The 15,009-nt window shown below is 37.5% G+C and overlaps 1 protein-coding gene across 2 annotated transcripts in view; it reads right to left on the reverse strand.

Moving 5' to 3' along the window:
- Nucleotides 1–15,009, reverse strand: part of nos1 (nitric oxide synthase 1 (neuronal)) — an 82,257-nt gene that overhangs the window by 46,170 nt on the left and 21,078 nt on the right. For both annotated transcript variants that reach the window (XM_048611614.1, XM_048611613.1), the window contains exons 6-9: nt 13,659–13,750; nt 3,523–3,664; nt 3,267–3,406; nt 1,640–1,814 (exon numbers count right to left, since the gene is read on the reverse strand). In XM_048611614.1, coding sequence (XP_048467571.1) covers nt 1,640–1,814; nt 3,267–3,406; nt 3,523–3,664; nt 13,659–13,750 — 549 coding nt within the window. The remainder of the gene's footprint in view (nt 1–1,639; nt 1,815–3,266; nt 3,407–3,522; nt 3,665–13,658; nt 13,751–15,009) is intronic.

Here is a 15,009-nt window from a genome sequence, read left to right on the forward strand (position 1 = left end):
CCTTTTCTGATGAAGGGTCTAGGCCCGAAACGTCAGCCTCTCTGCTCCTATGATGCTGCTTGGCCTGCTGTGTTCATCCAGCCCTGCACCTTGTTGTCTCTGTGCTTTTCCTTGAACTGGTTTCTGTTATTGCCACAACATCATATTTCCACGTGGCAATCTGCACCTGTAACTCCCCAGTCTTATTTATTAAACTCCATGCATTCACATACATGCACAGTGATCATGATTTAAACTAAATTACTTTCTTCTTACTCCAACTTCCCTTATTGACTTTACTACTGCTGCATTCTGTTTCTTCAGTGTTATTATAAAAACAACCTGGGATTCTCTACCTAACACTATTGTGGGAGCAGCATCATTGCCACAAGGACTGCAGCACTTCAAGGAGATAGCTCCCCACTGCCTTCTGAAGACAATTAAGGACGGAAGGTAAATACTCACATTCAAGAACAGTATTTCTTTAAAAATAATTTTGCCTTGATAAATCATTTAAGCCTGGTTGAAATGTCACCAGAAGAGTGATAAACAGAAAGAGAAAACAGTTTTTGATATACTTCCAAAGTTACAAGGGAAACTTTTAAACATAGCTCTGTGAAAGCTTTAGACAAGTTCAAAATGTCAACAATTCTGGATTAATAGTTAGCAAGTATTTTGTTTAAAAAGACAGACTTCCATTTATATAGCTCCTTTCATGACTTCAGGATGTTCCAAAACACTTCACAGCCAATAGCATTGTTTCAGGGACCACACTTCAAAACTATGTTGGAAAGTTCAAATTATATTGTGTTGGCATCATTTGGAATTCACTGTATCAACCTGCATCCAGAAAAGCATGTCAAATCTGTGTCATTAGTTGTCGTATTCTCCGAACATGATATGGAATTTAAAACAATCCGTCCTGCCCAACATCTGGAGAGAGTAGAAATTGGCTAGCATTGAACAACGTCACAATCAGAGGTTAAAAACTGAACCATTTCATTCACAGATGTAGTACTGTAGACCTTTTTAATCAACTTGTTCAGGAATCTTACAAGACACCTCTGGAGCAGATAAAATTTGGATCAAGCCTACCTGACTCTAAGGTGGGGATACTACCACTGTATTTAACAAAAATAGTATAATATGAGACAATACGGAACCAAGTTAAGGTCAATTCTTCAATTAAAGGACATAATTAGATTTCAACAAGTGAATCAGTTTGAAAGGTTCTAAGCAAGCATTATATCCATAAGAAATCAATGAATCTCTGTCGCTGCAGCCAATCAAATGGGGGACTCATCTACATTATAAATATTTGTTCTAAATGAAAGACTTATCCCCAAATGTAATATAATTAAATAGTTGTGTATTAAAACAAATTGCCCTTTCATATTTAAGAATGTCAACATCAATCATATTTTATAGGATAGGTGCTTGCTGAACAGTAGCAACACTGTACCTTCAAACATACATCATTAGCTGTAGAATACTTCAGGTTATGAGGTTATGAAAGGCATCACATAAATGCAAAAATTTCTTCTTTCATGTCTTGTTGTGTATTTTGTTTTAAAACAAGTTATTCATTTTGGCTTGTAGTAAAGGTAAAAATCAACAGAAACACATGAATGTTACTTCTGAAAAGAAAATAAAAGGTTACCTCAAGCACGTTGTACCGGGAGACATCGCAGAAGTCTCGGACTCCGATTTCTGTTCCCATATACCAACCACTAAAAGGACAGGCTGTAAACTCGAGACCTCCAATATCTAGAAGCATGTTTGAGACAGCTGGCAGGCCATACCACTTCAAGTTCAGATCTTTAAACCATGTGAACCTAAAGGACATTTTGGAGGTTAAAGGATTGCAATTACACCTTAAGATGCAAGACTCCATTTTGTTCTTAGCTATTGTATTATGATTCCAGCTTATGATTATTTTCTTTGAGTGAAATACCTCAATTTTTATGTTTATCAATCCCTTTCTTGACCCATACTCTGACTGCCTGGACCAAAGCACAGAAATGTAGCTGGTTCTCGACAGGCTACAAATAGCTCTTGTAAGATCATAAGAAATAGGAACAAGAGTAGGCCATTTGGCCCCTCGAGCCTGCTCTGCCATTCAATAGGATTATCGATGACCCATACCTCTTTCTTGCCCTTTCCTCATAACCTTTGATTCTCCAACTGATCAAGAATTTATCTATCTTAGCCTTAAATATTCAGGAACACTCTGCCACCACAGATCTCTGTGGCAAGGAGTTCCAAGACTCACAACCCTCTGAGAGAAGAAATTCCTCCGTAGCTCAGTATTAAGTTGGCATCCCTTAGTTCTGAGACTTTACCCTCTGGTCCTAGACTCTCTCATGAAGGGAAACATCTGCTCAGTATTTATCCTGTCGAGCCCCTTAAGAATTTGATATGTTTCAATGAGATCACCTCTCATTCTTCTAACTTCCAATGAGTAGAGTCCCAACCTGTTCAATCTTTTCTCATGAGATAATTTCTCCACACTGGGGATCATCTGAGTGAACCTTCCCTGAACTGCCTCCAATGAAATAATAGTGTGGAGCTGGAGGAACAGAGCAGGCCAGACAGCATCAGAGGAGTAGGAAAGTTGATGTTTCGGGTCAGGACCCTTCTTCAGAAAAAAATTCATTTCAGTGGTCTGCTGTGTTCCTTCAGCTCCACACTGTGTTATCTCTGACTCCAGCATCAGCAGTTCTTACTATCTCCAATGAAATAATATCTTGTTTTAAGTAAGGGGACCAAAACTGCTCACAATACTCCAGATGTGGTCTCACCAGCACCTTGTACTGCTGCAGTAAGACTTCCCTACTCTTATTCTCCAATCCCCTTGAAATAAAGACCAAAATAGTCTTATGTAACTAAATGCTCAGAACAGCAGAGACTACTGACTCTATCCATCACTTCTTCCTTCCACTTGCTGAGAGGCACAGCAATCAATACCATACTTTGTGCCCTGTTCCACCTAACAACTGCCCTCATTTAGGTTTCCATCTAGTAACAGCATGTGTGGAAAACATAAATCACTGCAGCTAAAAGCACAAACCTAGTTACTTTTAAATATAAAGGGCAGCCAAATTAATGCTCCTGGCAAACAGACAGAACATAACTGGAATGTACTGTAGTATCAATCAAACATGTTAATTCTGAGCATTTAAAGCACCTATTGAGATAAGCATAATTTACTGTCAAAACAGAAGCTAATGTTTGAATTGTACGATAAAATTTTTGCATACAACTATTTGCAACAAAACTGTACATACTTGGGGTGCCTGAGGGGTACTTCCAGGATTAGTTCTGGGGGAATCTCAAATAGTTCAGGATCATTTCCATTGGCTTGAAGCAAAAGGGGGAGGACATCAAACTGACCCTTCGGTCCTTTCCAACCTTGTTGCATACAAACCTGTGTCAATAATAACCCGCAAAGAAAATATAACATTCAGATAAGCAATATGGAAACATCCATAAATAAGACCGAATACTGCAGGGTGAAACAAATTGTTATTTGATATACTGAACCTCAGTTAGCTCCACGGAGGCCGGGTCTCCAATGATTGAGCCATCAGATTGTTTGTACCCAGCATATCGTATCAACTGACTGTTCCAGATTCTGAAATCATGCTTTCCATCAATTCGTTGAGGGAATATTGTGATGGCAGACCTGTAACATCATCAATCCTATATCTGTTGAATTATGTTATAATGACATCTATTGACATTAATTAAAAATAATGACATTACTAAAATAAAGTTTTTTGAACTCTCAATTAAGTCTGTGGAATTATGACACTGATTTATTTCTGTATAACACCATTCACATGATAATAATTACAAGCCACTTCAGAAAATATGTGCCACAGAAGGAGATATTAGAGTAAATGTTTAAAAGTTTGGTCATAGGTTTTAACAGTGTCTTAAATAAGCAAAGTGAACTAAAGAAGTAGAGTGATTTATGGAGAAAATTCCAGAGTTTAGGACTCGAGAAGCTGAAAGCACAGCCACCAAAGATGAAGAGGTTAAAACTGAACATCTTTAAGAGACTAGAATTAGAGGAGATTACAGAGATGAGAAGGGGAGATGAGTAACAGAGAAGCCTTCGATGGATTTTAAAGCAAGGATGAGAGTTCTAAAATCCAGATACCATCCAGAGCCAATGTAGGTCAACAGTTAGGGGTAATGGGTGCAAGTCAGAATGTAGACAGCAGAGATTGGATGACGTTAAGTTTACTGAGCACAGGAATATGGGAGGTTTGTGAGAATGTGTCAGAATAATCAAATGTAAAAGTAAAATTGACATAGATAAGAGTTTCAGCAGCACATATGATGAGACAAGACAGAGTTGGAAAAGGAGTAGAGTCAATTAATGACCAAAAAGAGCGTTTATTTATGGAGGCAAAAGACAAGGCTGAAGTAATGAATTAATACTTGCATCTGTCTCTACCATGGATGGCCTGTGACAATACAATGGCTTTCAGAGGTATATCTTGTCCTGGGCTTTTTTTTATGAGAAGAGGTTGAGACAGTAGCATCAAGCAATCTGTTCTAAGCCAATAAAGTGAACAGTTTGTGAGGCCTTGAGTATTTTTTTTTAAAGTTGGAACAAAGAAGCAGCATGAATGGGTAGAGGCAGGCTCCCATAGAACCAGGGTTTTAGTTTAGCTTTCAGTATTTGTTGGTGTATTGAAACTGCCATACATCTCCCTGCTCAAGCAAAACACTTGAGTTCTAGCTCTCTGCCAGAATTTTCTCTTGATGTGCTTTCCTCCTGGACTGGAGAAACATTATGTGAGACAATCTATTTCACTGAATTTGCCTTTGCCAAAGGTGTGTTTATGGGATGTCACCATATTGAAACAGTTGCTGTTTAGTAGTTAAATAACCTATTCTGTTAAATTTTCCAATAGAGTTAAAAGTTAGGCCAATTCTTCTTTCTTTTGTTAGCATTTTAACTGTAGAGTAAGAATAAAGTGTGTTTTGCTTAAAGTTGAGTAGTATAACCAATTGAATTACATCTGGAACACAGCACCTTACATTTACCTTGAAATAAGTAAAAGTTAGGGTCTAGGCTACCTCCTTGATATAAATCAAGCAGGTTTAGTCTGGTCAATAATTGATTACGGACTCTTGTTGGGATCAAAATCTTTAATTCCAGGTTTGGTTTAGGATTATTGGACTCAAAGGCAGTGATTGGTAAATGTTTTTTTTATTTGGTGTTGCATTTGGTTGGTTTAAATACGGCATGCCTTGTGTAATAATGGCCATTTCAGTCACTAAGATTTTCCTGGGGGTGGAAGAAGTCACCACAGGCATTTTACATAAAGTGAGCAAAGCAAAGCTTTTGGAATTGGCAAAATGTTGAAGTTGGAGTTGCCTGAGTCTGTGAGGAAAGGGGAGATAATTGTGGCAATAACTCTGCATTTACAATTGCCAGGAATGCAAACAGAATAATTGGAAATGGCTAAAATTCAATTGCAAATGAAACAGCTCGAATATGAAAAGGAAATGAAACAATTTGAGTTATGATTGAATGCAGAGGAAAAAGAAAAAGGAAGGTCGTGGCAGAAGAGAGAGAGAAAGTGAGAAGTTTTGAACTTCAGAAGTTGGCAATGAAAGAAGAAAAGCAACTGAAAATGGCAAAGGTAGAAAATAGGAGTAGTGAAGGGGACAGTATGAACAGCAAATCCATTGTAGCCAAATCCTTATGGGGATCTGTTTAAATATGTCCAAGCATTACCAAAGTTTGATGAGAAAGATATAAAGGCTTTTTTCATTTCATTTAAGAAAATGGCTAAACAAGTGAAAGGGCAGGTGACCATCTGGGTATTGTTGATTCAAACAAAATTAGTATGTAGAGCTAGTGAGGTATTTGCATCACTATCAGAGGTGGAATCTGGGGAGAACTGGGATAAAGGACTTCTATTTGTACTTTTTGCAATTAGGAATGCACCAAATGAATTAACTAAATTCAGTCCATTTGAATCATTTTCAGAAATGAGGTGAGAGGACCACTGAAATTAATTAAGGAAAATTGGTAAGTCAGTTCAGAGACCACATATTTGGACTATGAGGCAATTTAGGGAAAGATTAAATAGAGTGGGTGAGTTGGCTAGATAGCATTTGCAAGTAGCACAGCATGTGATGAAGCAGGAAGCAGATAAGAAATCAAGAATTCATAGTTTCGCTAGTGGAGATAAAGTGTTAGTATTACTACCAATGGTAGGTGAGCCTTTAAAAGCATAGTTTACTTGGCCTTATTAAATCAAAAGGAAATTGAGTGACGGGAATTATTTGATAATAACGGCAGATAGAAGGAAAACTCGTAGAGTGTATCATGTGAATATGCTCAAACGGTATTCTGACATGGAAGGAAAGCAAAAGGAGGATGTGGTACAGGTTACCTGTACCACGGAGTGAAGAACCAAATCCAGATAAATTTGAACTTGATATTCCTCAAGTTGGATAATGAGGAGTTCTGAAAAATTGTGATAAATTATTGAGTTACCTTCCAGAGGAAAGCTGAAATGACCTGAAAGAGTTATTACATTTACATGGAGAGATACATGGAAATAGGCTGGGAAGTACTAATCTGATCACGCATGGTGCAGATGTAGGAAATGCTATTCCAATTAAGCAACATTCTTATAGACTTAACCCTCTACAATTGGCAGAGGTTCAGAAAGAGATTGAAAGCATGCTCAAAGAGAATATAATTGAAGTGAATTGCAGAGAGTTACAAAATCTGATTCATATCCTATTCCACAGCTGGAAGACTGTATTGAGAAGGGTGGGCAATCAATTTATATTTCAAAGCTGAACTTATTCAAAGGATACTAGCAGGTACCTTTATCCAACAGAGTGAAGGGAATTTTGGCTTTTGTGACACTGAATGGACTGTACCAGTTTAAAGTTATGCCATTTAGTATGAAAAATGCACCAGCCTCATGCAAATGAAAAAATGCAAATGAACAAAATGCAAAGCCTAACAAATAAATTCATTTTAAGATTACCCAATTATGTGGTGTACATAGACAACCTGGGGATTTTTACTCACACATGGAAAGTACATTTAGAGCATCTAATGGAATTGTTTGATTGACTTCAGGAGGTGGGCTTGGTGATAAACCTGACTGAGAGTGAGTTCACAAAAACCCGAGTCATGTTCCTGGGCCATGTTTTTGGACATGGACAGATGGTCCCACTGTATGTGAAAATAAAGGTTATTGGGCAGTTTCCCATAGTATCAATGATGAGGGAAGTATGATGATTCCTGGGACTCAGTAGTTTTTATCAAAAATTTGTGTCACATTTTAGCAGTGTGGTTACTCTGTTGATTGAGTTGTTGAAAAAGTGTATAAAATTTCAATTGACAGAGGACTGTCAGATGGCATTTGACAGTCTGAAAGCTGTGTTAACCACTGCCCCAGTGTTAGCCACAGCTAATTACGCAAAGCCATTCAAAGTGGCTACTGACGCAAATAATGCAGGTTTCGGTGCTGCACTCTTGCAAGAAGATGACGAGAAGATAAACAGACCTATTGGGTATTTCTTCAGAAAGTTGAATATTAACAGAAATATTCCACAATTGAGAAAGAGACTTTGAGTTTGGTGTTGGCGTTGCAACATTTCGACATTTATGTTACCTGTAATGTGATTGAAACAATTGTGTATGCTGATCATAACTCCTTAATGGTTTTGGAAAAATTTAAAGATGAAAATGCCAGACTGCTTAGATGGAGTTTGTTGTTACAACAACTTAATTTGAAAATTATACCCGTGGCAGGACGAGAGAACATAATTGCCGACACATTGTCATGACTTTAATGAATGAAGACGAAGGTGTTCAGTGGCAGAAGAAATGAATTGAAATGGACTGTAATATCGAATGCTTACATGCTTACATGTAATATAGAAACACAGAAACATAGAAGATAGGAGCAGGAGGCAGCCATTTGGCCTTTCAAACCTGCTCCACCATTCATCATTACCATGGCTGATCATCCAACTCAATAGCCAAATCCTGTTTCTCCCCATAACCTTTGATCCCATTCGCCCCAAGTGCTTTATCTAGCTGCCTTTTGAATACATGCAATGGTTTTGGCATCAACTACTTCCGGTAGTAAAGAATTCCACAGGCTCACCACTTTTTGGGTGAAGAAACATCTCCTCATCTCCGTCCTAAATGGTCTACCCCGAATCTTCAGATTGTGACCCCTGGTTCTGGACACACCCACCATCGGGAACATGCTCCCTGCATCTACCCTGTCCAGTCCTGTTAGAATTTTATAAGTCTCTATGGGATCCCCCCTCATTCGTCTGAACTCCAGCAACAACAATCCTAACCTAGTCAATCCCTCAGTGTACGAGTAGCATAAGGCTAAAGGATTTTAAAAATGAAGCTATCTTTGTATATTGATGGTTCATGCTTTTAAGAGGGAGATGTGACAATGCTTTAGCTTTAAGAGGTATATTTTGTTATGGGTTTTTTTAAGAAGAGAAGTTGAGACAGGGTTCAGGTCCTGCTAATAAAGTAAATAGCTAATGGGGCCCTGGGGATTTTGTTTTTAAAGTTGGAACAAAGGAACAGCATGAATGGGTGGAGTCAATCTCCCAAAGAACCAGGGTTTTAGTTTAGGTTTCATTAGCTGTTGGGGTTTTGAAGCTGCCATACATCTCTCTCTGCTACAGCAAAACACCTGAGTTCTCTCTCTCTGCCAGAATTTTCTGTTGATGCTCTTTCCATCTGGACTGGGGAAACATTGCGTATGAGACAATCTATTTTACTGAATTTACCTTTGCCAAGGGTGAACTTATGGGATGTTATTATATTGGAACAGTTGCTGTTTAGTATTTAAATAATCTACTATTCTGTTACGTTTTCCAATAGGGTTAAAGTTAAACCAATTCTCATTTGCTTTGTTTGTATTTTAACTGTAGAGTAAGAATAAAGCATATTTTGCCTAAAGCCGAGTAGTATAATCAATTGAAATACATCAAGAACACAGCACCTTACACCTGCCTGTAAATAAGGAAAAGTTAGGGTCTAGGCTATCTCATTGATATATTTGAAGGGGGTTTGGTCTGATCCATAACAGACCATGGTCTTTAACACCAGGCTATAAGATAATAAGAAATAGAAATAGGAGTAGGCTTTTTAGCCTCTCGGGTCTGCCCCATCATTTCTAATTGATCATAGCTGATCTGCCCTATGCCTGTTTTGTGCAAGCTCCTCATAGTCCTCAATTCCTCGATTTTTCAAAAATCTATCTCAGTCCTCTTTAAATACTTATAATGGTCTAGCCTCAATAAAAGTTCAATAAATTGACTACCCTCTGAGAGAAGAAATTCCTTCATGTCTGATTTTTAATTGAGCCTTCCCTTATTCTGTAGCTATGCCCCCATTTTGAGATTTCCTTATTAGTGAAAACATCTTCTCAACATCCACCCTATAAGGCTCCCTTAGAATTTTGTATGTTTCAACATGCTCACCCCACATTCTTCTAGACTCTAATGAATAAAGGCCCAACCTGTCCAGCCATTCTTGATGTCAACCCTTTCATCCAAGGAATCAGCCAAGTGAATCCCTTTTGAACTGCCTCAATGCCAATATATCCCTTCCTAAAACTGTACACAGGTGTGGCCTTATCAACACACTATACAAATATAACAAGGCTTCCCTATTTAAAGAAAAATCCTCTCGCAAATTCTACTTGGTTTCTTAACTACTTGCTGCACCTGCATGCTACCTTGTTATGTTTCATGCTCAAGGACACACAAATCCCTCTGTGCTGCACTTTTTGAACTCTCTCTATTTAAATAGCAGTCTGCCTTTTCATTCCTCCTAGCAAAACCTTACACACTCTCATGTCAAACTCTATCCACCAAGTTCTTGCCCATTCATTCAACTTATCTATGTCCCCTGCAAATCCCTTATATCTTCATCACAAAATACTCTACAACATATTTTTCTACCCTCAATAAATTTAGATACATTATGCTGTACCCTATTCTCCTAGTCATTAATATAGATAATAAATAATTGAGGCCCTAAGACCAAACCTCCACCAAATATGTCTTCCCAACCTGAAAAACACCCATTCATCCTGACCCCCTGTATTCTGTGAGCTCCTGTCTTGTGCAATAACCTTTTATACACACTGTTGAATACTTTCTGGAAACTTAAATTCACCACTTCTACCAGTTCCCTTTTATTACTTCTGTTAATTCTATACTTAAAGAACTCTAGCAAATTCGTTAAACATGATTTCCCTTTCACCAAACCATATTGACTGTTTGATTGCACTAAGATTATCTAAATGTCATGCTATTTCTTGTCCTGCTATTCTTTAATGACGAACTCTAGCATTTTCCCAATGTTGTTAGGCTAATTGGCTTAGAGTTTCCTGGCTTCCCTTCTTGAACAAGGGTGACAGTTTAGCAGCTTTCCAATCCATTGCAGGATTCCTCCAGGAATCCTGTAACTTCCAGAATATTTTGAGCAATGCCTCCATTAGTAGTTACTTACTTTAAAAACTTTGAATGCAGGCTATCAGGTCCTCTTGACTTGATGTCTTCCATCCCATTAGTTTGTCAAATAATTGTCTTTTGTGATAGAGACTGTTAGAAGACTTTTCCTCCCATTGACATCTTGTCATTGGTGAAAAATGAGGGGATTCAGTTACTAGAAGTGTTTAGGAGGAATTAGGTAATCTGTCTGTATTTAAAGTAGACAAGGCATTGGGACCAGCAGGGATGCATTCAAGGATACTGGGGAAACTGAGAATGGAAATTATAGATGGACAGATTATCTTTCAATAATCTTAACACAAAAATTGGAAGCATGTAAACAATGAAGAGGATAATGTAGAACAATCTGTGGAGTGAGCCTATAATTGGTAAATGAAGTTTAGTGCAGAGAAGTGTGAGGTGATACACTGTGATAGGAGGAGCACAGAGAAGCAATACAAAATAAAGGGTGCAAATCCAAAGGGCTTTGGGAGCAGACAGATTTGAGTACGTGTGCATAATTCATTAATGGTGGCAGGATAAGTTGAGGAAGCCTGCAGTATCTTGGCCTTTATTAATTGGGTCACAGAGTACAAAAGTAAAAAAGTGATGTTGAACTTAAATAAGACACTAGTTTGAGTCCAGCTGGAGTATTACATCCGGTTCCGGCCACTCAACATTAGGAAAGAGGTGAAGCTATTGGTGAGAGTGCAAAAGAGGTTTACTAGAATGGTTCCAAGGATAAGCAATTTCTGTTTTGAAAATAGATTGGAGAAGGTGGGACTATTCTGCCTATATAAAAGAGGGCTGAAAAGAGGTCTGTTTAAAGTATTCAAAATCATGCGCGATCTGGACAGGATAAATAGGGAGAAAATGTGAAAGGATTGACAATAAGAGGGCATGAATGGAATTTGAAATAATTTGTAAAAGAAGCATAAATGATATGAGGAGAAACATTTCCATGCAATGAGTGGTTAGGGCCTAGAATGCATTGCATGACAGTGTGATGGTGGCTATATCAATTCAGACATTCAAAAGGGAATTTGATGGTCATTTGGAAAGGAAGAAAATGCAGGTTTATGGGAAGAAGACTGGTGGTGAAGATGTTACTAGATAAGTTGACATTTGGATAGCCAGTGCATACCCAATGGGCCAATTGACCTGTTTCTACACTACAACAATTCTGTGATTCTATGATGTAATGGAGGTAGAAAAAGATGAATCTTAGTGATAGGACCAATACATGGCCAGAAACTAATTTCAGGGGTGAGTATGGCATCAAGGTGGAAACAGTCTAGTTTAGCCTCAGAAAATTACCAGGAAGAAAACTGGAGTCAGTAGCTATAGAGTGGAATTTATGCTGAGGACTAAATGCGATGGTTTAGTCTTCCAATATTTAGTTTGAGGAAATCCACGCTCATCTGTTACTGAACAACAGACAAGTAATCTGAGAATTTCAAGACAGTGGAACAGAGAAGCAAAGTCATAGTGAGGTAGAGCTGGGTACTGTGGGAACTGATGTATTTTTGTATGATGTGGAGGAGCATTATATACATGAGAAACAGGAGCAGTTTAGGTTAGATCCTTATGGGATACCAGAGGTAACAGTGCAGGAGTGAGAACAGAGGCTATTCCAGGTAGTTCTGATTGCTACATATAGATAGTATTGAAATAATGGGAGTAGAGTCATACAAAACTAGATGATGATAGAGAAGCATGAGATGAGGATGTTGTGATCAACCAAGACCATGGGATGCACGACAAAGGGTGATTCACCATTGCAAAATCTCAGAGGATGTCATCTGTAACTGGACAGTGGTGAAAATCTGGTTGGTGGGATGCTGGCAAAGAAGGACATACATTTGGGATGCAACATCATATTCAAGGACTTTGGACAGGAAAGGAGTTTGGAGATGCAGTTGTAATTTGCAATGTTAGAAGAGTGAAGAGATGGCTTTTGAGGGAGAGGGGTATTGATGACAGATTTGAAGAAGAGGAAGAATGAAATGGGAGTGGGAGAACCATTGATAATATCAGTGGACATGGGAACCAGGAAGGGAAATATAATTATTGTTTAACTAACTGTACTAAACAAGTTTAAGGATTATGTTCATTGTTTAATATGTAAAATACAATTGCTTTGAATGAATTATTGAATGCTGAAATTCACATCTTAAACTCTACAGGCCAGCCTGAAATGATGAAACCATTCATATATCATAACTGTATTACAAAATGGTGTCGTCTTTATGGCATACCATTCAATTCAGTTCATAGATCACCTTCAAGTTTAATATCTTTAATGGAAGATGATGTGCTCTCCCATTTATCAACATGGGACTGATCATTGGTAAAGGACTTTTTAAAAATCCAAGCCCAGATTTTTATATTAATTTGGAAGTCACTGGGAACTTTAGCAACAAATGGAGTTTTGTGCTAAGAATTAAAAATTGAATGAGTTAAAGAATATGGCAAAACTTCTATAAAGCTAACTGTTCAGTTGATTGAGCCCTGAACTGGAAGATGCAGGAAACGGACTATAAATTAATCTTTCATCTATCTTATGATGTGAGGGAGATCAGCAGATTGCAAGAACTGTGCACAATGCTTGATGCTTTAATTCTCCTTGCCACATACAATAGGAATGGAGGTCAGCATTCCCCCCAACCCCAATGCCACAAACATGGCCAAGATAATAGGGAAATTTAATTAGAATGGTGTAACCTGTATACATGGTAATGCTGAAAAGAATTCCTACTTCTGCAGTAGGTATGCATGGTGCAGTTCCCTGGTCAATCATCTAGGCTCACACATGAGGTAGGATATTGAAGAGTGATATACTATCTTGAAAAATGATATACAGTTCTGAAGCATGAAATATTCCACTGCAGTACGTCATGACATCTTTAGGTGATCAGAACAGTAAATTACAGGATTAGGAAAAAAAGTAGCCAGACCTAATACAATTTATTTTGAATTGTTGAAGGCCTCTGTTAAACTGTTGGCAAATTAATAGTGAATAAGCAACTTTGCACAGTAATATTGAACAATGTAATGTGTATTCCAGTGGTTATTGGCTCTGACTAATTTTCTGTCAAAGCACAAACCGCCAGATCAGCTTGATCAATAAAACGAGCTCCCATGGCACTAACCTGAGATTCCCCTTGTTGGTTGCATATTTGATGTGATTACAAACATAATTGAACATTCCATGAGCACTGGAGCAGTCGCGTGCATCAAAGACCTGCAAACATTACAGCAAATCAACAAACTCACAGAGAGACAATTTATCAGATCCTATTGTTTTTGTAAATGTCATGCTGTGTTGTTTCATAATTTTCCTTTTTTCTTCTACAATGTTACTTCACTGCTACTGCATCAACACAATATTTGGTACATAATACATAGTATTATAAAACCAATGCTTCTGAATTATAAAGAAATCCCACTAAATGAATTTTGATACAATTTCAGAATGTCAAAACAATGCCAGTTAAAATCTGGAGTGCTTGAATTGAAAAGATCATGCAGGAGGCTCCAAAGGTAACCATTTCCTGTTGAATGAATTTCTGACATAACATCTATGGATAATGAGCATTTGTCAGAGTTAGATAACTAATATCTTGGATGGTGATCCCATCTGGACCTATCGAAAAATTCCACATAAATACTTTCTCTTTCAGATGCTGGCTATTCTGCTGTATGTTTGTAATATTGTGTTTTTATAAAATTTAACAGTTGCAACATTCACACATGTTCTCTGCACTTCTACAAGATCATATGGTTTCAGTTCTCTGCTCAGTAATTATGACTTATTGATCAATTAGTGAAAAATTGGCAGGACAGATCTCATTTTAATATGACATCGTAAAATAGCAGGTCACATGTAGGCAACCTGTTCAATGTAAATAAAAATCAATAAGAGAGGCAAACAGGCTGCCAATTTACCATCAGCTATTATACACTACCGAATACCAACCCTGTAAATTCAATCTCTGTTAATGTTAATATTTATTCATAGCAATCCATTCACAATCATGCCTCATCTTTGGAGAGGATGATTGGTTCTTAATCACCATTTAAAAAATGTTCAATATATATTGGTTGAGATTGTGATTAATTAAAAACTACAAAAAATATGTGAAAAATATTTAGGTGTAGACGAACCACATCTCAGTAGAAAGTGTTTTGGAGTCAGGTTTGAGAATTGGTGCTGTAGGATCATAGACATGTTTCTGCCTTATATTCCATATGAGCACAGTTCTCCACTAAAAGCCTCAGAATTTACTCTTTACAGGCTTAAGTTTTAAAATAAGGTTGTTATTTATGCAATATTTTTAATGAAAAGTTCATTGTATCAGCATTATTTTCATTGTGTACATAACATAGACAGAAGTCATATCGGTGACTGTATATCACTGTACATAAGTGTTTAAAGGACCCTGATCTTATAAAAATTTATATTTTGACTTGACATGCCTTCTAAAAATTGGGAAAAAAAAT

The sequence above is a fragment of the Rhincodon typus genome, chromosome 24 (genome assembly GCF_021869965.1).
Source record: "Rhincodon typus isolate 14 chromosome 24, sRhiTyp1.1, whole genome shotgun sequence".
NCBI classification, from domain to species: Eukaryota; Metazoa; Chordata; class Chondrichthyes; order Orectolobiformes; family Rhincodontidae; genus Rhincodon; species Rhincodon typus.